The sequence below is a fragment of the Lynx rufus genome, unplaced genomic scaffold (assembly GCF_022079265.1).
Source record: "Lynx rufus isolate CCGP_SWC_20201006 ecotype Redwood Valley unplaced genomic scaffold, mLynRuf1.p SCAF_5, whole genome shotgun sequence".
Classification (NCBI taxonomy): domain Eukaryota; kingdom Metazoa; phylum Chordata; class Mammalia; order Carnivora; family Felidae; genus Lynx; species Lynx rufus.
The window spans coordinates 93,001,544-93,025,014 of NW_025814867.1; the positions used below are offsets into that span (position 1 = coordinate 93,001,544).

The following is a 23,471-nucleotide window of genomic DNA, read 5'->3' on the forward strand; positions in this document are numbered from 1 at the left end:
TATCACTTAGTGTGGTTTTTTTTTTTTTTTTTTTGCCTATATTAGTACCTTTGTGAACTAAAATGGCTATACATATTGGTTAAATGTGCCACTAACATTTGGATATTCATTTGGTAATTTTATTTTGGGAAAAAACACTCAAACCATTGGAAAATGAGATTAATATATATTTTTTTATATGTGAGGTTCAAGTGAATACTTCAAAATCTTGGCTTGGTATCTAGAGTTAAAAACTACATTTTTTTCTTTTATTAGGTTAGTATGAATTCAGTTAGCATCATACAAATAAAATTGATATAATGGAAGAGTAGAAGAAGAAACAAACGGAAAAAGTGCAGTTTAGTCAGTGAGCCTAAGGACTTGGATGTACTGAGATTTGGTTTCAGATTTGTCAGGGAAGAGAGAAGCACAAGTCATACTTGCTACTTACCAATGATTGTACTCAGTAGAATCTCTGTGTATTCTGAAATCACTAAAAGAACAATTTAAAACTCTTTAGAATCAGGTTCTAGGTAGCATAGTATGGTTTAGAATAGTTTAAGAGTTCAGAGACCCAAGATGATTGTGAACTCTGCCTAGGCAATAAGAGGTGGCTCTTGAGCTTGAATTGAAGTCTTTAGATTGTTACTGGGAAGGGTGGGAAGGCACAGAAGATAAGGCAAGAGCTATTGAGTGGGCAGAGACCACAGAACCAGTGAGCTACTTATGAATGAGGCTCACTCAGTTCAGAATGGTTTTGGTTTTTCTTTTCTTACTCCAAATTAATACTCTTTCCCATGTTCGTTTTCCCCATTTGACCTTTCTCTAAGAGATAGTTGATTTTCTTAAAAAGAAGATGCAGAGAAAGAAAAACTCAAAGCCTTACCTTCCTAAAGGCAGAATGGTCTGAATAGAGTCAACATATTTAGATGTTTTCAGTAGTATTTATTTTCAAGTAAAATAAGGAAGCCTTGAGAAAAGAACTAGGGCCTTGTTTAGAAAGAACAGATGGGATTCAAACCCAGGGTCCACCATTTGACTTTGGACCTTCAGCAAATTTAACATTATTTCCATTAGTTTTGTATGGAAACAGTATTATATACTTCATGGGGTGATTGTTTTCATTAAATAAATCCCCATATGTAAACTAAGCATGATGTCTAGTCTACAGAATGACTAAATAAATGGTGGTTAAAAAGTTACTTACAAATTGAAACAAATAGTTGAAGTAATTCTATACAATAAACTAAGATGAGCATTTAAAAATGATTTGTAGTTAAAAACATAGTTTACTATGTAAACTATTGTGTACTTCAGCAATTTTCTCTGTTTAATTCTTTACAGTTCTCATTTTTCTGTCTCTTGTTTCTTTTAGGAGACAAAGATGGCAGCAAGGTAACCACAGTGGTGGCAACTCCTGGGCAGGGTCCCGATAGGCCACAAGAAGTCAGCTATACAGACACTAAAGTGATTGGAAATGGGTCATTTGGTGTGGTATATCAAGCCAAACTTTGTGATTCAGGAGAACTGGTTGCCATCAAGAAAGTATTGCAAGACAAGAGATTTAAGGTAAGACCTTTGGTATTTCATGCATTTTGTTGCTATCAGTTGATGTGAATGAGTATTTTTTCTAATCATTTCTTTTTGCTTCAAATTTCATTTACTGTGCAGATTTATTGTAGACACTGTATTTTCTCTTGTATATTTTGTAGAGATAAAAGTTACTAAAGATTGCAATATTATTTTTGAACCACTGCCTTAAGTGATATATGATTTTAAAATGCTGTGAAAGGTAGATTAAAATTCTTAATTTATACTTTTAAAAAGTGACCTCTCCTTGCCTAGGGTCTCATTGGTGTAGGAGACCAGAGAAATAGTACCTGTAGTGTTTGGTCATTTGACTATTGACTATGCCTCCTTTCTTAAAATTTCCTTTGAATCTGTAATGCAACACTATCATTTTTTTCCCCAATAACTGACTTTTCTTTGCTATTTTCTTATGTCTTTCTTCAGTCTACTCTGAGAAACAGTTTATTTTCATTTCTTACACCAGCTCTTTAGGGGATCCTATGCATGAATGTTGAAAGGTCATCTCTATGTTATGGTATAGTGTAGAGAGTCAAAAGATCTGGGCTCTAACGTATGTTCTGCCATTAACAAGCCATGCAGCTCTGTTCTCTTCTCTACTTCTGCCACCTCTGCAACATCTTACTGAGAGTCTCCCCTGTACTAATAAGTATGCCAAACATGAAGGGCTATAAAAATAAATAAGGGATGATCACTGCTCTGAAATAGCACAGAGTCTACTATCTTTATTGCTCTAGAGTGTCTCAAACATTCTAAAGAGGTTGTTTAGGAAAAAAAAAATTGTTACACCTTTTGTCTTCAGTACTCTCTCTCTTAAGTTCTAGTCCCATGTTGCCAAATGCCCACTGGATATTGATATCTGGTATCTCACATTGCAAGGGCTTCTTGCTTAATTCTGATCTGACTTTTGAGACCTGGTGGAAATCCTTTCTGTTGCTTCCCATTCCTTTTTGCTTTTTGCTTCTAATGATGTCATTCGCTTTGTCATTCAGACTTTTCTGGTCTCTCATATCTCATATCCACTTGTCACCCTGCATTGATTTTTTTTCTTTTCTTTACTGCCTTGATGATTTGTGCCTTCTTTCCTTTTTTCATCACTAGTAGTCTAGTCAGGCCCTTGCCATTATTTGGCTTACCTACTAGTAAGACTCTACCTCTGATCTTCTGCATACCACCACAAGAATAATCCCACACTTAAGGTTGATCATTATTTCTCCTACACACAATTCTTCTGTGGTTCCTCATAGTCTAGAAAATAAAGCCTGCCTAGTTCAGTAGTGTGTTCAGGGACTTCTGTAGTCTTATCTCCAAATACTCAGCTTTCCAAACCTTTTATGCTACTGTCCGTGAAATATATATTGGTTTTTATTTAGCTTCCTTTCTGTCACTCCCGTTCTCTTGCTAATCTAAATCCTGTCCTTTATGAAATTTCTCAGATGATTCCGGCCAGCCATATGGATTTTGTTCTAAATTCCTTGAACACTTATTGTCCCTAAACTAGGAAATTCCAAATTTTTTCATGACAAGGACTCCATTTTTATTATATGTATCTCCTGGAAACCCGCAAAATCAGTGGGTTGGTTTTTTTGTTTTTTGTTTTGGATTAGTATTGATGATAGCAAATACTTAACAAATTCTTGTTATATACCCAGTGATCTCCTAAGCTTTTTACATAATTAGTTTTATTTGAGCCTTATCATTAGTACTGTGAGATTGGTACTGTTGTTATTTGGCTAAGAAAACTTACGCACAGAGATTATAAATTAACTTGTCCAGGGTCACACAGTTAGCAAGTAGAAAATTGGGCAAGTATTTGAATCAAGCATTCTGACTCCAGAGTGCTTTGTTAAACATTTTATCATCACTGCATCAGAACCATATATTCTGTTTAGAAAGTATTTGTGTTTGTATTCTTGCTTTTTTTTTTTTAATTAAAAATTTTCCCTTTAGCGTGGTTTATTTATTCATTTGAAATAGTTTGGTTCATTTGTTTCTGAATGTATCCCTTCTTAGAACTTTAACCCTGTTTTTTTTTTTTTTTTTTTTTTTTACTTTTTAAAAAATTATATTTTCTATCTGTGAAACACACTAACATGGTTCCAAAGATCAGAAATATACAAGTGCCATTTCTTCTCTATTCCCTGTATTTTGTTTCTACTCGCTTCCTGTAGCTAGCCAGTCTCATTATGTTTTGGTTCATTTTTTCTGGGTTTCTTTTGCACAAGTGAGCAATTAAGTATAATTTTCTTGGCTTCTTTTTTACATAAAAGGTAATTTATTAAGGGAGCTCTTTTGCACTTTGCCTTTTCTCTTGATACAGTTCTTAGAAATCATTGCATATCATTTCAGAGATTTTTCTCATCTAGCTGCATAGTATGCCAGAGTTGATTCAACCATTCTTGTATGTATGGATATTTCATTTCTTTTCAGTATTTTTTTTTATCTCCAAGAGTGCTGCTCTGAAAAACCTTCTCTCATATATTTTTTTAATTAGATGTGTATCTTCAGAGTAAATTAAGAGAGGTAGACTGCTGAGTCAAAGCATAAACACTTAGGTAATTTTGTTTGATATTGTTAAATTCCCCTCCATAATGGTTGAATCAGTTTGCATCCTCTTTGGTCATTTGAGTGCCTATTTCCCCTTAGCGTGGACAACTTGCCTTGCCTAAGTTTTTCAATTTTTGCCAATCTGATATGTGAGAAATGGTAGCTCATTGTAGTTTTAATTTATAATCTCATTATTATGAATGTAGTTCAACATCTTTCCATCTGTTTAAGGTCCGTTTTGTTTTTGTATGTGTAAATTGTTCTTTTTTCTTTTTGTCCATTTTTTTTTTTAATTTTTTTTTTTCAACGTTTTTTATTTATTTTTGGGACAGAGAGAGACAGAGCATGAACGGGGGAGGGGCAGAGAGAGAGGGAGACACAGAATCGGAAACAGGCTCCAGGCTCTGAGCCATCAGTCCAGAGCCTGACGCGGGGCTCGAACTCCCGGACCGCGAGATCGTGACCTGGCTGAAGTCGGACGCTTAACCGACTGCGCCACCCAGGCGCCCCATTTTTGTCCATTTTTTAAATGAGTTTTTGGTCTTTTCCTCTCAACTCTGAAGAGTTCTTTGTTACGGATTTATTCTTTATCTGTGATGTATTGAGTATTTTTACCTTGTGTATTCTGTTTTTATACCATATGAAAGTCTCCCACTACCCCATACAGTCGAATTTATTGTTCTTTTCTTTTATCATATGTGGATTTTTAAAAAAAAAAATTTTTTTTAACGTTTATTTATTTTTGAGACAGAGAGAGACACACAGCATGAACAGGGGAGGGGCAGAGAGAGAGGGAGACACAGAATCTGAAACGGGCTCCAGGCTCTGAGCTGTCGGCACAGAGCCCGACGTGGGGCTCGAACTCACTGACCGTGAGATCATGACCTGAGCTGAAGTCAGACGCTTAACCGACTGAGCCACCCAGGCGCCCCATATGTGGATTTTAATTTATGATTAGAAAGCCTTTTCCGGGGCGCCTGGGTGGCGCAGTCGGTTGGGCGTCCGACTTCAGCCAGGTCACGATCTCGCGGTCCGTGAGTTCGAGCCCCGCGTCAGGCTCTGGGCTGATGGCTCGGAGCCTGGAGCCTGTTTCCGATTCTGTGTCTCCCTCTCTCTCTGCCCCTCCCCCGTTCATGCTCTGTCTCTCTCTGTCCCAAAAATAATAAAATAAAAAAACGTTGAAAAAAAAAATTTAAGAAAGCCTTTTCCTTATAAAGCCTTTCCTTATAAAAAGCCTTTTCCCCAGGTTAAAGAGAAATTCAACCATATTTTCTTTTGGTAGTTACAAGATTTCACTTTTTACATTTAAATTCCCTGATCTGTTTGAAGTTTATTCTTGTTTATGGTGTTCATGCCTCTGTATGGTATGAGTTACTGATATAATTTTATCCTTTCTTTAAAAAAAATTTTTTTTATTACGTTTATTTATTTTGTGAGAGAGAGAGAGGAGGAGAGAGGCAGAGAGAGAGGGAGACACAGAATCCAAAGCAGGCTTCAGGCTCTGAGCTGTCAGCACAGAGCCCAACATGGGGCTCACACCTACAAGCTGTTAGATCATGGCCTGAGCCAAAGTTGGATGCCTAACCGAGTGAGCCACCCAGGCACCCCGTAATTTTATCCTTTCTCAATCATTAACCGGTTAGTTGTTCAGTACAGTTTATTGAAAGGCCGATCTTTTCTCCAGTGATTTGAGATGCTATGGTTATTACATGCTAAATTTCCACATGTAGTTGGTCTGTTTCTGGACTTTCTGTTCTGTTCCACTAGGTCATTTGCATACATGTTCCTGTGTCAGTACCACATTATAGTATGTTTTAATATCTGGTTGAGGTAATCCACTCTTGAGGCTTTTTTTTTTTTCTCCTAGCTTTTCTTGAATGTTTATTTTTCCATATGAACTTTGACATAAATTTGGCTAACTCGATTTAAAATAGGTTGCTGATACTCTTAATTGAAATTTCATTAACTCATTAACTTAGGGAGAACTAACCTTTTTGTGATGTTGAATTATCTTATCGAGGAATAAGAGATAATCTATTTGTTCACATTTACGTTTGTGTCTTTCAGGAGTTTTATTTATATAGACTTTTGACATTTCTTATTAAGTTTGTTCCTAAGTACTTATTGCTTTTATTGCTATTGTATGGTTTTGTTTTTGTTTTTATTTTAATTTTTTCTCTTACATGCTAAAAAGTGGTAAGTTCATTTCATTCCACTGTATCACCTTTCCTTTGTGAAACTTAAGTATTTGTTCTTCTTGCTAAATGTTAACTGTTTTAAAAAAAATAATAAAATTTGATACATTGACCAATTCATTTCTCTTGATTATTATAATATATATACTACGAATTTTTCTGACAACTTAAAATTCTGTAGTTTCACATCTGTGGTTTACGTAGCTGCTGCCTAGGATTATATTAAATAATTAGATATTTCCAGAAAAAGTTTGAAGTCTTCTCCTTGCCCAATCAAATAAACCAACCTGTTGAACCTGCTAGTATCAGTGAGAGGCAGTTTGTTTTGGTGAAAAAACAAGGAGAGAGAAAACGGTCAGAGACAAAAAGAAAATCAAGAGGAATTACCCTGCATCAGCAATCATGTAAACTATATCTAAGACACTGAGCTTTTCTATTAGAAATTTCTGGAATAATCTTCATTTCAGTAATGTTTTACCTGCAGTTTGAATGCTTCCCCACCCCCCCCCCCCGTGACCATTCTGTGACAAATTACTTAAACAGAAATTAAATTACTTCACTTAGCCAGTTTAGAAGTACTTGTTATAGAAAATGCTCTTGTGGTTTTGTAGAGGTAAAGTCCAGCTAGGTACCTTATGTAGGAGACCTTTGATATTAGAGCAGAGAGAAGATTAATCAATCCCAAAAGCTACTGACACTTGTTGAGGCCAGCTTTTCTAATTTGAAAATTGGTTAGTTGCATTTTTAATTAATTAATGATCTTAGCTTCATAAACTATTAATTTCATTTCTCCCTTTGAACTAAGTCATAGGTTTCAGGTCTCCTGCTTGGTTTCACTTGTTCTGTGGTTAGATATGGGAGTGGAGGTGTGAAGTGTCACTGTTGTTCTATTGTGAATAGAGAGTGAATAGAGCCCTACTTGTAATATATACCATTTTCAAGAGTGAGGAGAAATAATGCCTGGTTTGATCCTTGAAGGTATGATTATTCTCTGCATGATGTTGTGGAGACACCATAGAAGAAAGAAGACCTTGTTGTTTGCATTAGTAGTTTTGTAAACTAGAGTATATTTATTAACTTTTTGAGTCTCAAGTTTCATTATCTATGAAATGAGAATGCTACTACTACAGCAATGCCCCAGCTTACTGTTTGGCACAGAAAAGGAGTCATTATTGTGTTCCTTTTTTTCCCCTTCAGTGTTGTATAAATCAAATGAAACAATGTATTATGAGAACATTTTCTGAATTTTATTTATTTTTAAAGTTTATTTATTTATTTTGAGAGAGGGAGAGAGAGTGCAGGCTTGGAAGGGGCAGAGAGAGGGAGAGACAGAACCCGAAGCAGGATCCATGCTCCATGCAGAGCCCAATGCAGGACTCACAAACTCATGAACCAAACCATGAGATTATGATGAACTGAGCCAAGATGAGGAGTTGTATGCTTAATTGACTGAGCCACCCAGGTGCCCCACATTTTCTGAATTCTAAAACTCCTTATAACTAAGTTGTTTTTATTTTTAGGCATTTGAATTACTACAAATGGCTATTCACTTTGGATTTTTACCTGTTTGTTTTACTTTCTATTAAATTGGGTAGTCTTATTTTGAGGCACCTAATTGTATTTATGTAACTCTTTTAAGTCATTTGTGGAAAATCTATTTCCTGATAAAACTGACAGGCAACTTGAAAAGAAGTATACTTGAAAACAGGCAACTTGAAAAGAAGTTTACTTATGCCATACGAAGCTATGTTCTTTGGGTCATAGAAACTTGTTATCAAGGGAAGCTAGAAATCAGGTCTTAACCTCTGGGGAGCAGGAAAGACAGCAGGTAGGAAAAATCTTACACTGCCATGCAGCTTTAAGGAAATTCTAGCAAAACCGGTGGGGGGAAGTCTCAGCCCAAGGTTGACTATCAGGGGAATCCATTGTCTCCTGGGAAAAGATCTCCATTAAATACATCTGCCATGCTCAGTCAGTTTCTGGAAACAGCACATGGGTAGCTTGGTATGGCCTGAACAAGGCTTTGAAAGCTCAGCAGCTGGGCCGTTGATCAGTGATGCTCCCTATAGTGGGAGATCTAAGAGACACATTTTCATAATTACCATACCAGTCCTTATAAGGATGGTGCTACTTTCCTAAGTGTGTAGGTATGACTAGTAAAATTTTTTAATTGAATTGAATTTTTAGAGACTACAAAGTTTCGTGTGGAACGGTCCTGTTGATTTTGCTTTTAAAATTATGTATAGAGGGGCTCCTGAGTGGCTCAATTGGTTAAGTGTTCGACTTTGGCTCAGGTCATGATCTCATGGTTCCTGAGTTCAAGCCCTGCGTTGGGCTCTGTGCTGACAGCTCAGAGCCTGGAGCCTGTTTCAGATTCTGTGTCTCTCTCTCTGTCTCTGCCCTTCCCTCCTGGATCTCTCTCTCTCTAGCTCTCTCAAGAATAAATAAAAAAACATTAAAAAAAAAAAAGATTCCATCGAGAAAACTTTTGGAACAAATGAATTCAGTAAAGTTGCAGGATATGCAAATCAATACACAAAAATCAGTTGCATTTCTGTATGTCAATAATGAACTATCAGAAAGAGAAATAAAGAAAGCAGTCTCATTTACAATTGCATTAGAAAGGACAAAATCCTAGGAATAAATTTAACCACAAGGTGAAAGACTCTATATTGAAAATTGCAAGACAATAATGAAAGAAGTTGAAGATGACACAAATGGAATGATACTCTTTCTGTGCTCATGGATTGGAAGAAATCAATATTGTTTAAATGTCCATACTACCCAAAGTAACCTACAAATTTAGTATAATCCCTCTAAAAGTTTCATTGGTATTTTTTAAAGAAATAGAAAATAATCCTAAAATTTGTATGGAACCATGAAAAACTGAATAGCCAAAGCAATCTTGAAAAAGAAGAACAAAGCTAGAAGCTTCACATTCTCAGGTTTCAAATTCTATTACAAACTATAGTAATCAAAACAGTATGGTATTGGCATTAAAAAAAGATACATAGATCAATGGAACAGAATATAGAGAGCTCAGAAATAAACCTACACATACGTAGTTAATCTTTGACAAAGTAGTTGAAAGTATGTTTCTTGGTTTGTGCTTCTCGCTTACACTTGCTTGCTTTTTTTTTCCTTTGCTCATTTTTTTTTAAATTCCACATATGAGTGAAATCATATGGGATTTGTCTTTCTGTGACTGATTTGGTTAGCATTATACTCTAGCTCTATACATGTCATCACAAATGGCAAGATTCCATTTTTTTATGGCTGAATAATATTCCATTGTGTATACATATCACATCTTCTTTATCCATTCATCTATAAATGGACACTTGGGTTGCTTCAATAGTTTGGCTATTGTAAATAAAGCTGCTTATAGACATAGGGGTCCATGTATCCCTTTGAATTAATGTTTTTATATATTTTGGGTAACTATCCAGTAATGCGATTACTGGACCATAAAGTAGTTCTTTCTTTTAACTTTTTGAGGACCCTTCATACTGTTTTCCAGAGTAACTGTATGAATGCAGTTTGCATTCTCACCAACAGTGCAAGAGGGTTCCTTTTTCTTCACACTTTCACCAACACCTGTTGTTTCTTGTGTTTTTGATTTTAGCCATGCGGATAGGTGTGAAGTGGTAACTCATTGTAGTTTTGATTTGTATTTCCCTGATGATGAGTGATGTTGAGCATCTTCTCATGTATAATAGACTTTATTTTGCAGTTTTAGTTGTGTAGAAAAATCAGTGGAAAGTACAGTGTTCTCACATACTCCCCTCCTCCTCAGTTTTCCCTGTTATTAACATTTTGCATTTATGTAGACTTGTTACAATCAAACCAATATTGATACATTATTAGTAATTAAAAGACTGTAGTTTGCATTATAGTTCAATCTTTGTATTGTGTCTGTGAGTTTGACAAACGTATAATGACATATGTCCACTATTACAGGGTCTTACAGAATAGTTTCACTACCCTAAAAGTTCCCTGAGCTCTCTACCTTTTCATTCCTCTCTCTTCCCTCTTTCCCCAACCCTATTGATTTTTTTTTCTTACTGTTTCCATAGTTTTGCCTTTTCTAGAATGTTATGTAGTTGAAATCATACAGCATATAACCTTTTCAGCTTGGCTTTTTTCACTTAACAATAGATATTTAATGTGCTTGCAAAGTTTTTTTGTGGCATGATAGCTTGTTTCTTTTTAGCACTGAATAAGTATGCCAGTGTACTCATGTACTGCAGTTTGTTTATCCATGTTTATGCATTCACCTATTGAAGGATATCTCGGTCACTTCCAAGTTCAACAGTTGTGACTAAAGCAGCTGTAAACATTAATGTGTTTTTGTGTGGATATAAGTTTTCAGTTCATTTGGTTAAATACCAAGTACCACAGTTGCTAGATTGTGTGATAAGAGTTTGTTTAGTTTCTCAATAAATTGCCAAATATCCTCCAAAGCAACTGTAAAGAATAAGTTTGCATTCCCACCAACAGTGAATGAGATTTTTCTATTGTTCCACATCCTCACGAGGCTTTGGTGTTGTCAGTGTTTTAAATTTTAACCATCCTAATAGTAGAGCAGTAGTATCTAATTGACGTTTTAATTTGCAATTCTCTGATGACATATGGTGTTGAGCATCTTTTCATATGCTTATTTGCTGTCTGTATATCTTCTTTGATGAGGTGTCTGTTCATATAAGTGCTTATTAATGATTGTTTTCTTATTGTTGAGTTTTAAGAGTTTTTTTTTTTTTTTTTTTAATACTTAGGATAACAGTGCTTTCTCAGATACATGTTTTGCAGAGATTTCTTCCAGGCTGTAACTTATTTTTTCATTAGAAGTTTTAAGTTTTAATAAAAATTCAATTTCTCAATTTTTTCTTTGATAGATTATGCTTTTGGTGTTGCATCTGAAAAGTCACTGCCAGGGGTATGTGGATGGCTCAGTTGAGTGTGCGACTCTTGATTTCAGCTGAGGTCAAGATCCCACGGTCGTGGGATTGAGCCCCATGTTGGGCTGTGTACTGAGCATGGGACCTGCTTAAGATTCTCCCTCCCTCTCTCTCTCTCCCCCCCCCTCATTATCTCTTTTCTCCCTCCCTCTGTCTCCCCCTTCCCCCCCTTGCACTTGCTATCTCTTAAAATAAATAAAATAAAATAAATAAAAAGTCACTGCCAAACCCAAGGACACCTAGGTTGTCTACTATGTTGTATTCTAGATGTTTTGTAGTTTTGCCTTTTACAGATAGGTCTATGATATATTTTAAGTTAATTTTTGTGAAAGCTATAAAATCTGTGGTTACATTCATTTATTTGCCTGTGACTGTCAGTTATTCCAGTACTGTTTGTTGAAAAGAATATCCTTTCTTCATTGAAATGCCTTTGACCCTTTGTCAAAGTTCAGTTGAGTGTATTTGGTGGCTTTTCTGGGCTCTGTGTTTTTTCTAGTGACCTATTTATCACTTTTTTTTTTAAACATTTTTTTAAGTTTATTTATTTTGAGAGGGGGGGTGGGATGAGTAGGGGAAGGACAGAACAGGAGAGAATCCCAAGCAGGCTCCACATTATCAGTGCAAAGCTCAATGCAGGGTTCGAACCTACAAACTGTGAGATTATGACCTGAGCCTAAACCAAGAGTTGGATGCTTAACCAGCTGAGCTACCCAGGTGCCCCTCACTTTTTTTTTTTTTTAACTGTAGCTTTATATAGTAAGTCTTGAAGTCATTCAGTGACAGTCTTTTGGTTGTTCTTCAATATTGTGTTCACTACTGGGTGTCCATAAAATAACTTGCTGGGTTTTTTGTTTGGCATTGCATTGAGTATAGATCATGTTAGAAAGGACTGGCATCATGACAGTATTAAGTTCTCCTATCCATGCACATGCAATATGTTTCTGTTTATTTAGATCTTTGATTTCTTTCCTCAGGGTTTTATGGGTGTCCTCATGTAAATTTTACACATATTTTATTGGATTTATACTTAAGCATTTCATTTGTGGGGGGTGCTAACATAAATTGTATTGTTTTTAATTCCAAATTCCAAATTTTTTATTACTGGTATATAAGAAAGCATTTGACTTTTGTACCTTAAACTTGTACCCGCAATCTTGCTATAATCACTTAATAGTTCCAGGAGGTTTTATTGTTGATTTTTTGAGATTTTTACAAGCAGATTTTTACAATCTTTGTAAACAAAGATAATTTCATTTCTTCTCTTCCAGTTTGGATGCCTTTTATTTCCGTTTTTTTTTCCTTATTGTATTCTGTACGGTGTTGAATGGGAGTGAAGTCTTTTTTTCTCTTGTTCCTGATCTTAGTAGGAAAACACCCAGTTTCTTCTCATTAAGTATGTTAGCTGTAGAGTTTTGCAGATGTTCTTTATCAAATTGAGGATGTATTCTGCTGTTGTTGGATACATTTTTCTATAAATGTTTATTAGATCCAGTTGCTCAATAGTGTCATTCAGTTCAACTATGTCCTTATTGATTTTCTGCTTGCTGGATCTGTCAATAACTGATAAAGGGGTGTTTAAGTCTCTGTAATAACGGATTTGTCTATTTCTCCTCATGATTCTATTCGTTTTTGCCTCAAGTGTTTTGATAGTCTTTTGTTAGGTGCATTCACATTAAGAATTGTTGTCTTCTTCAAGAACTGATCACTTTTTCATTATGTAATGCCCCCCTTTATCCCTGAAAATTATCCTTACTCTGAAGTCTGCTTTGCCTGAAATTAATATAACTACTCCAGTTTTTTTTATTACTCTTAGTACAGTGTACATTCTCCATCCCTTTACTTAAAAAAATATATATAACCTTAAATTTACCATCGTAACTATTTCTTCTAAGTTTGTATTTTGCTGAACTCTTCCCCCCCCCCAGTTTTATTGAGGTCTAATTGACATAAAATTGCATATATTTAAAGTGTACACCATGATGATCTGTGTATGCATTGTGAAATAATTGCCTCAGTCGGGTTAATCAGCATATTCCTCATCTCACATAGTTACCTGTTTTTGCACATGTGCATGTGGTGACAACATTTAAGATCTCTCTTAGCAAATTTCAGCTATACAATAACTATCCTTACCATGTTGTATATTAGTTTCCCTGAATTTCTTCATTTTATAACTGAAGACTCCATCTTCCCCACTCCCCCAGCCCCTTGTAATCACCATTCTACTCTGTTTCTTTGAGTTTGACCTTTTTGTTCGTTTTTTAAGGAGTCCACATAAGGGAGTTTGTGCTTTTATTGTTCCCATTGACAGTCTGAAGTTTTTAAGTTTGTCATAGTCCCATTTGTCTTATTTTTGCTTTAGTTGTTTGCACTTTTTGGTGTCCCCTATCACTTGCAACAACAAGGAATGAACCTTAAGGATATTATTGCTAAGTGAAATAAAACAGTCACCAAAAATCAAGTACATTGCCATCTCCAGTGTTCTGATGCTCTTCTCCTATATTTGCTTATAGGATTTTTATAGTTTTAGGTATCATGTCTAGGTCTTCAATCCCTTTTGAGTTAATTTTTGTGTGTGGTATAAGGTAAAGTTTTATCTTCATTCTTTTGCTTCTTAGTCCAGTTTTTCCAACACCCATAAGGGTAAGAAACTGTCTTTTTCCCATTGTGTAGTCTTGACACTATTGTTGAAAATTATTTGGCCATACATGAGGGTTTATATCTGGTTTTTCTTTTCTGTTCCAGTTGTCTATGTATTTGTCTCTCTGCTAATTCCATACTGTCTTGATTACTATTGGTTTGTAGTTTGTTTTCAAATTAAGAAGTATTAGACTTCCAACTTTGTTCTTCCTTTTCAAGATTGTTTTGGTTATTTGGGGTCTCTTCAAATTCTATATAAATTTTGGGATTTGGTTTTTCTATTCCTGCAAAAATGCCATTGGCATTATGATAGGGATTGCACTGAATCTCTGTATGGGTTTGGGTAGTATTGACATTTTAATGTTACTAAGTCTTTTAAGCTACAAGCATGGAATGTCTTTCCATTTATTCCTATCTTCTTTGATTTCTTTTGGCAGTGTCTTAACAGTTTTCAGTGTATAAATCTACCTCCTTGGTTGGGTTTTTTCTTTTAAAAAAAAATTTTTTTTTTAACATTTATTTATTTTTGAGACAGAGAGAGACAGAGCATGAACAGGGGAGGGGCAGAGAGAGAGGGAGACACAGAATCTGAAACACGCTCCAGGCTCTGAGCTGTCAGCACAGAGCCTGGCGCGGGGCTCAAACTCACGGACCGTGAGATCATGACCTGAGCTGAAGTCGGACGCTTAACCGACCGAGCCACCCAGGCGCCCCGATTGGGTTTTTTTTCTTAAGCATTTTATCCTTTTTGATGCTATAGTAAATGAGATTGCTTTCTTTTTTGATTGTTCAAATGAGCAATCAATAGAACCAATTTTTAAGTGTTCAGTTTGTATCTAAAACTTTGCTGAAATCATTTCTTAGTTGTAATAGCCTTTTCTTTTTTAATTCTTTAGAGTTTTCTACACATAAGATCATCCCTCTGTGAACAGAGATGATTTTGCTTCTTTTCCAATTTGGATACCTTTTGTTATTTATTTTTCTTGTCTAATTGCTCTGGCTATGATTTTAAGTACTTTGTTGAATAGTAGTGGCAAAATGGGCATCCTTGCCTTGGTCCTGATCTTAGAGGGAAAGCTTTCAATTTTTTTCGGCTTTGAATACGTTAACAGTGGGCTTTTCATCATGTATAACATATTGAGGCAGTTTCCTTATATTCCTAGTTTGGTGAACATGCTTATCATGAAACAGTGTTGAATTTTGTTAAATGCTTTTTCTGTACCAATTGAGATGGTCATCTGGCTTTTGTCCTTCATGTTGCTAACGTGGTATGTTTTCATTGATTGATTTTTGTATATAGAACCATTCTTGAGTTCCAAGTATAAATCTTTGCATTATAGGTATAAAACTTGGTTGTGGCTTATAATCCTTTCAGTGTGCTATTGAGTTTGGTTTGCTAGTATTTTTTCGAAGGTTTTTGTATTAGTATTCATCAGGAATATTGGTCTGTAGTTTTCTCATTGTGTCCGTCCCTTTTTTTAAATGTATTTGTGTCCTTTAAGGTGGGTTTCTTGTAGATTATATATAGTTGAGTCTTTTTAAAATTAATTTTTTTATCAAGTTTTATTTTAAAACTTGAGATATAATTGACATGACATTGTATAAGTTTATTTTTTAAATGCACTGACAGTCTCTGTCTTTCATGTCAGTATATTTAGGCTTTTGATGTTTAAGGAAATTATTGATATAGTTGGATCATAGTTTTGCCATATTTGTTGCTGTTTCTATTCAGTGCTCTTGTTTCTTCTTTTGTCTTCCTTTCTTTTTCTGTTTTATCTGTTTTTAACTGAGCATTTTATTTGATTCCATTTTTTTCCTCCTCTCTCTGAAATGTATTAATCAAAATGTATTTGGTTTCTAGCATTTATTTTTGAATATATATTTTTAACTTTTTATTATGGAAAATTTCAAGCACACAAAAGTAGAAGTTCCAGTTATAAAAAAAATGTCAAATATTTGTTACTCTTCTTTCATGCTTTCCCCTCAACATTTTTTTAAAATTTCAGGAATAGAATTTAGTGATTCATTTATATATAACATCTAGTGCTTATCCCAACAAGTGACCTCCTTAATGCTCCTTGCCCCTTTAGCCTTTACCCCCACTCAACACCTCACCAGCAACCCTCAGTTTGTTCTTTGTAGTTAAGAGTCTCCTATGGTTTGGTTTATCTCCCTCTTCTTTTTTATCTTATTTTTTGCTTCCCTTCCCCTATCATATGATATCTGTCTTTCTCCAACTAACTTATTTCGCTTAGTGTAACGCTTAGTGTAATATACTCTAGTTTCATCCATGTTGTGCAAATGGCAAGATTTCATTTTTTTTTAATCGCCAAATAATATTCCATTGTATATCTATATACCACATCTTCTTTAAAATTTTTTTTTTTTTCAACGTTTATTTATTTTTGGGACAGAGAGAGACAGAGCATGAATGGGGGAGGGGCAGAGAGAGAGGGAGACACAGAATCGGAAACAGGCTCCAGGCTCCGAGCTGTCAGCCCAGAGCCTGACGCGGGGCTCGAACTCACGGACCGCGAGATCGTGACCTGGCTGAAGTCGGACGCTTAACCGACTGCGCCACCCAGGCGCCCCTGTATACCACATCTTCTTTATGCATTCATCAGTCAGTGGACATTTGGGCTCTTTCCATACTTTGGCTGTTGTTGATAGTACTGCTGTAAACATTGGGGTGCATGTGCCCCTTCAAATCAACACTCCTGTATCCTTTGGATAAATACCTAGTTGTGCAATTGCTGGGTTGTAGTGTAGCTCTATTTTTAATTTTTTGAAGAACCTCCATACTGTTTTCCAGAGTGGCTGCACCAGTTTGCATTCCCATTAGCAGTGCAAAAGGGTTCCTCTTTCTCCACATCCTTGCCAACATCTGTTGTTGTCTGAGTTGTTAATTTTAATCATTCTGACAGGTGTGAGGTGTACATCATTGTGGTTTTGATTTGTATTTCCCTGATGATGAGTGATGTTGAGCATTTTTCATGTGTCAGACAGTTGGATGTCTTCTTTGGAAAAGTGTCTATTCATGTCTTTTGCCCATTTTTTCGGTGGATTATTTGGGTTTTTTGGGTGTTGGGTTTGATAACTTCTTTATAGATTTTGGATACTAACCCTTTATCTGATATGTCATTTGCCAGTATCTTTTCCCATTGAGTCTACAGTGTACATTTACAACTTTTCGAACTGTACTTTTAAGGAGACTGTACTAATCAGGGATAGTGCAATTACCTTATGACAGAGTATTCCCAATTTCTCCTTCTCATTCCATATAACATTACTGTCATTAGTTTCACTAATCCATAAGCTATAATCACTGAATACATTATTGCTGCTGTTATTTTGAACAAACTGTTGCAGCTAGATCAATTAAGAATAAGAAAAGTAAAATATATTCTACTTTCATTATTCTTTAATACTCTTTCTTTCTTTACATAGGTACAGATTTCTTACCTATGTCATTTTCCGTTCTTCTGGTAAATATTTTACTTTAACATTTCTTGGATGGCAGGTCTACTCTTGACAAATTCTGTTAATTTTTGTTTTCTGAGAAAGTCTGTATTTCTCCACATTTGAATAATAATTTCACTGGATGCAGAATTCTAGATTTTTTTCTTTCAACATTTAAAATATTTTACTTCACTCTTCTTGTTTGCATGACTTTTGAAAAGAAGCTCAATGCAGTTCTTATCTTTGCTTGTCTATGGGTGAGGTCGCCCCCCTCCCCATCTTCTTTCAAGATTTCTTCTTTCTCTTTGATCTTTTGCATTTTGAAAATGATATGCCTAGCTGTAGATTTTTTGGTATTAATCCTTCTTTATGTTCTCTGAGCTTCCTGCATGTGTGGTTTGGTATCTGACATTAATTTTGAGAAATTCTCAATTGTTGCTTCAAATGTTTTTTCTGTTCCTTTGTCTCTTTGCCTTGTGGTATTCTCATTATGCATACATTACAGGTTTTGTAATTGCCTCATAGTTCTTGGATAGTCAGTTATTTTTTATTTTTTATTTTTCTCTGCATTTCAGTTTTGAAAATTTCTATCGACGTTTCTTTAGGCTTACTGGTTCTCTCCTTGGCCATGTCCAGTGTATTCATGAGCCTATCAAAGGCATTGTTGGTTTCTGTTACAGTGATTTTGATTTCTGGCATTTACTTTTGACTCTTTTTAAAGTTTCCATCTCTCTCTGCTTATATTACCCATCTGTTTTTGTGTTACCTACTTTTTCCATTAGAGCTACTTTACAATATTAATCAATTGTTTTAAATTCCTGGTCTGATAATTTGAACATCTCCACTAAATTTCAGTGATTCTGATGCCTGTTATGTGTAGTCACACTTTAATTTTAGTCTTTTAGTATTTTTTTGTAAATTTTTTGTTGAAAGCTGGTTATGACATATTCACTAAAAGTTATTTAGGTAATAGGTCTTTTTTAGGGCTTGACCTTTACAAATGTTTTTTCAGTTTTTTAATCCTCCTCCCCTCTCATAGGTGAGATAAGAAGACTAGAAGGGGCTGGAGTTTTATATCTCTCTTCTCACACATAGGAAGAGGTTAGAATTGGGTATTTCTTTTTCCCCACATCTAAGTCTAGAGAAGGCTAGAATTGGGTATTTCTTTTCCTCCAGTTCAGTTGCTCTGGTAGAATAGTTTTCTTTGAGGGCAGGTCTTAACAGAATACTCTGGGGTGCCTGGGTGGCTCAGTCGGTTAAGCTCTGGCTTCATCTGAGGTCATGATCTCACGGTTTGTGGGTTTGAGCCCCGCATTGGGCTCTGTGCTAACAGCTCAGAGCCTGGAGCCTGCTTTGGATTCCGTGTCTCTCTCTCTTTCTGCCTCTCCCCACTCACACTCTATCTCTCTCAAAAATAAATAAACATAAAAAAAAAAAAACAAGCAAAACAGAATACTCTTGGGCCTGTTTATAAATGTTTCATCTCATCTCCAGATATTTCCTAGATTTTCACTGTAAGGACCTGGTAGGGCTCCTAGAAATAAAACTGAGAAACATGTGGAGGCCCCCTCTGGAGTTTTTAACTCTCAGACTTGTTCATACTGCTCCTCTGTCCATTACAGTTTAGGTTTTCCTCTACTGGTACTGACTCCAGAGGCAGTTTCTGCTCCTGGGTTTCTGCTCCAGTAAGCTGTGATTCTGTATATGTGCCTGTTTCCAGTTTTTAGGGCAGTGGTTTGCCACATGAGCCCTCAATTCTTTAATGGATTTAAGAAGAGTTGTTGACTTTTTTCAGTGGTTCAGCTCTGTGAAGATGGGAAGGATGACTTCCAAGCTCCTTACATACTGGGCTGGAGACCAGAAGTCCTTCCTTTGCTCATTTTGGCTTTTTATTGTTGACTAGAGTTCTTTATTCTGGATACAGATTCCTTGTCAGATATATGATTTACAAATGTTTTCTCCAATGGGTAGGGCAGTTGGGAGAAGCCTTGTTGGCTATAGTAAGGATTTTGGCTTTAACTCTCTTCAAGGTAGGGAGCCACTGGAGGTTTTAAGCAGAGAAATCTCATAGTCTATCTTATATTTTAAAACGTGAAAATCACTCTGCCTGCTTTGTTGAACATAGATGGAAGGTGAACAGAGGGAAGCTGAAAGACTTGCACTAGAGAGGTAGTGAGAAATGATTACACCCTGGAGATACACACACACACCATGTATTTTTATTGTTTTTTGTAGTGAGATAATTGTAAATATATCTGCAATTGTAGAAGTAATACAGAGAGATACCATGTACCCTTTACCCAGTTTCCCTCAGTGGTAACATCTTACAAAATATAGCACAGCATCACAGTCAGGATCTTGACATTAATACAATCCACCAGTCTTGTTGAGATTTCCCCAGATTTACTTTGTGTGTGTGTGTGTGTGTGTGTGTGTGTGTGTGTGTACTTCTGTACAGTTTTATTATATGTGTAGTTTTGTGTATTCACTAGAACAGTTCCATCATCACAAGAACCCTCTTATAACCATACTTATTTTTCTCCCTGCCATTCCTCCACTCTTAACCCCTAATTTAAAACCCTTGCAACAACCAGCAATCTGTTTCCCATATCTATAACTTTGTTATTTCAAGAATGTTTATCAATAGAATAAATAGTGTACGTAACCTTTTGGGATTGGCTTTATTTGCCCAGCATAATTCTCTGGAGATTCATTAAAGTTGTTGCATATGTCAATAATTAGTTTTTTTCTATTGCTGAGTAGTATTTCATAGTATAGTATACTATGGTTTGTTTATCCATTCACCCTTTGAAAGACATCTGGTAGCTATTCTGAATAATATGGCTATGAACATTCATCCATAGGTTTTTGTGTGAACATAAATTTCTGTTGCGTAAGTGCCCAAGAGTGCAATTGCTAAAAGCTTGGAGAATTATATAAATTTTTTTTTTTAGATTTTAGAGATTGTGGGGCTCCGGCTCATAACCCCAAGATCAAGAGTCTCATGCTCTACTAAGACAGCCAGGTGCCCCTTGGATATATTTTGAAGGTAGAACCCAGCAGGATTTTTTGACAGATTGAATGTGAGGTCAGAGAGAAAGAGGATTCAAAATTGAAATTTCTTTGTAGAAGATTTTAAGCCTACCTGAGCAGTATGTATTTTATATCTAATTCACAATTTAGATTATTTATTTATATATGTCTAATTATAGTAATGTAAAAGAAAAATGTTACAGTAAACTTCCAGAACATTAGTTGATATTAGAAAGTCCACTATATATACGATGTGTGTGTGTGTGTGTGTGTGTGTGTGTGTGTGTGTGTGTGTGTGTATGCATGCACGCATGCGTGCTAAGTTGTGAAAGAGATTGAATATATAAAGAATTTTCTTTCCTTGGCTTCTAGAACAAAAGATGGCAAACTGTGTGTCTGTTGCCTCTTTTTGTAAATAAAGTTTTATTGGGATATACATAGCCACCCATTCCTTTGCATATTGTTGACTGCTTTTCTGTAGAGTTGAATAATTGCAACAGAGACTGTGGGCTGCAAGCCTAAAGTATTTATAATCTGGCCCTTTATAGAAAATGTTGACTGACCCTTATTCTAATGTATTATTTTGGTGATTCATCTTTTACAGCTTTGCTCATTCTCAGTTTCTTGTATGATTCCTTTTCATCTGTCTGCCTAAATGTTCATATTCTCCAGGATCTTCTTCAGAATATCTTACCTGTCTTGGGGCTTATGTGACACCATCGTCTAGGTTTTTACTACCTAACCAGTTTCTTTTTTAGTGTTCTTTATAGGCTTTTCTGCTCCTGGAGACTTTGGCTACCTCCTTCTTCTTTTACAGGCAATTTTATCTATTCCTGTAGCTTCAAGAACCATCTAGACCTCTTGCTAGAGGATAAGATGAACATATCAGATTGCTTTCTGGACCTTTACATATCTGTGTCCTTCAGGCATTTAAAGCTAAACGTGTCCCAAACTGAACTCATTCCTTCCTTCTTCCAAAACAGCTTCCTAGGCCAGTGAACTCTATTGCCATGTTAATAGTCACATGAGTCAGAAGTTTGATAGTTATCACTCCCCTCCTTCCATTTACCAAAGCAGTAACAGTATGTGATCAAATAACTGTTGATCTGCCTCTCAGAGCCATTCTCTTCCTTCTGTCTTGACTCTTTCTACCTCCGTACAGGTCTTAGTTTAATTTATCTTCTCCTTAAAAACAAAAAACTTTTTTTGATAACCAGTGATCTTCCCAAAACAAATCTCTTGCTTAGAACATATTAGTGGTTCTTCATGGCTTGTAGTATTCAAACTTTTTAGCATTATATTTAAAACTTTCCACCAGGTCTCTTTCCCGAATTTTTCAAGGTACTAATAAGCAAAATTTTTATAGGTCCAAATCCCCATTTACCCTATCGCACTATCTGAGTGACCTACAGTTTCCACATTGTATTGTAATTGTTTGGTTTGCTTACCCATTGAAAACTGTGAGGACTATGAATTTTTATACGCTCAGAGCCCTGGCTCTGACACATAATTAGCTTCAAAATATTTGTTGTACACAGGGAATTATTTTGAGGTGACATTCTAGCCAATTGTAGGGTCTTTGGGGGTATCTGAATTTACTCTGGAATCAAAGATTTAGAAATGGATTGAAATAAACACTTTTTCAGTCCTAGTGTGATTTCAGAAGAAGGATGATGGAACTTTAGGTAATTCCTTTTTGAAGAAGAAGGTATGTTTTGGACAAAATAGCCTTTGAAGCAAAACTTTTTTTTTTTTTTTTTAAGTTTATCGATTTTGAGAGAGAGAGAGAGAGTAAGCAGGGGAGAGTCAGAGATAAAGAGAAAGAGAGAGAATCCCAAGCAGGGTCCACACTGTTGTCAGTGCAGAGCCCAATGCAGGGCTCAAACTCACCAACTGAGAGATCATGACTTGAGTGGAAAACAAGAGTTGGATGCTTAACCGACTGAGCCACCCAGCACCCCTGAAGCAAAACTTTTGAAGTCAGTCCTATTTTACTAGATTTTATGAAAATGGAACTTTCTATGGTAGGAAAGATCCAGTGGAATGAAATTTGGTGAAGAAGAGAAGATGATAGCCATATGCTGCCTACCTGACATCTACAGTATTATTAAGCTTTCTGGTTGTTACCTCACCTAAAAGTTAGCTTTTCCTTTATTGAATTTTACATAGGGTACATAAAGTACCCTTTAGGGATTCCCTTGACACAGTGCTTTTAGCTTTGGAAGTACCCCCCCCCCCACTTTTTTTAAAGTGTGAGATGTCAAATGATGTAAAAATGAACAATAGCCCCTGTCTAGTTTAGAGGAGGGTATATGTTAATGGCTATTGGTTAAACCAAAAGGATAATTTTTCCTTTAAATGTACCTTTCAGGTTTTCTTATACTTGTGTGTTATTTATTCCATCTTGAGCAGTCTTTTTGTTTTCTCTTATTTTGTTTTAGGTGGGAATGATAAAAATAGTTTACATGTAAGTTTTTATCATTTCTGTATTGGAAAAAATTTGCCTTTATAGACAGGTTGTTTTTCTACAATGGATTTAAAATTTTTAACTATGATCTTGTAGTAAGAAGTAGATTTTACATTGCAACCCAGTGCACAGAAAAATAACTGAAGTAAGTTTGATGAAAAAGTCCTTAGTCTTACTGTATTAAACTTCTTATTCTTTTCTCCTTACCCACCCCCTTCTCATTTCCTGATTGGCTGATCCCACAGTTTGAGAATACGGGTCTACAGCAAGTTGTAAGGCAGAAGAAATTATAAAAACAGGGAATTTACTCTGTGAAAGACAAAGTAACCAGCTTTGAGAGCTCCGTCTCTGATACAGAAAGATACAAAATTCAGCTTTTCTTAAGGCACATGTATAGTAAGTTAGTTGGACAAGTTGTGTTAGTGTGTGTTGTGTTTCCCTACAGTGACTACAATGTAGTATCTGATTTCTATAAGGTACTTTTTGAAACGCATTCTTTTATATGACACTATTGAACTACAGTTTACAAAAATAAAAACCAAGAAAGTATATACTCAATTCTAAAATATTGGTAGGTGCTGCAGGAATTTAGAGATTAGAGAAGAT

The 23,471-nt window shown here is 35.7% G+C and overlaps 1 protein-coding gene across 3 annotated transcripts in view; it reads left to right on the forward strand.

The window, feature by feature from the left end:
* GSK3B (glycogen synthase kinase 3 beta) overlaps positions 1-23,471 on the forward strand; it is a 199,928-nt gene that overhangs the window by 64,903 nt on the left and 111,554 nt on the right. For all 3 annotated transcript variants that reach the window (XM_047099859.1, XM_047099857.1, XM_047099858.1), the window contains exon 2: positions 1,355-1,548. In XM_047099859.1, coding sequence (XP_046955815.1) covers positions 1,355-1,548 — 194 coding nt within the window. The remainder of the gene's footprint in view (positions 1-1,354; positions 1,549-23,471) is intronic.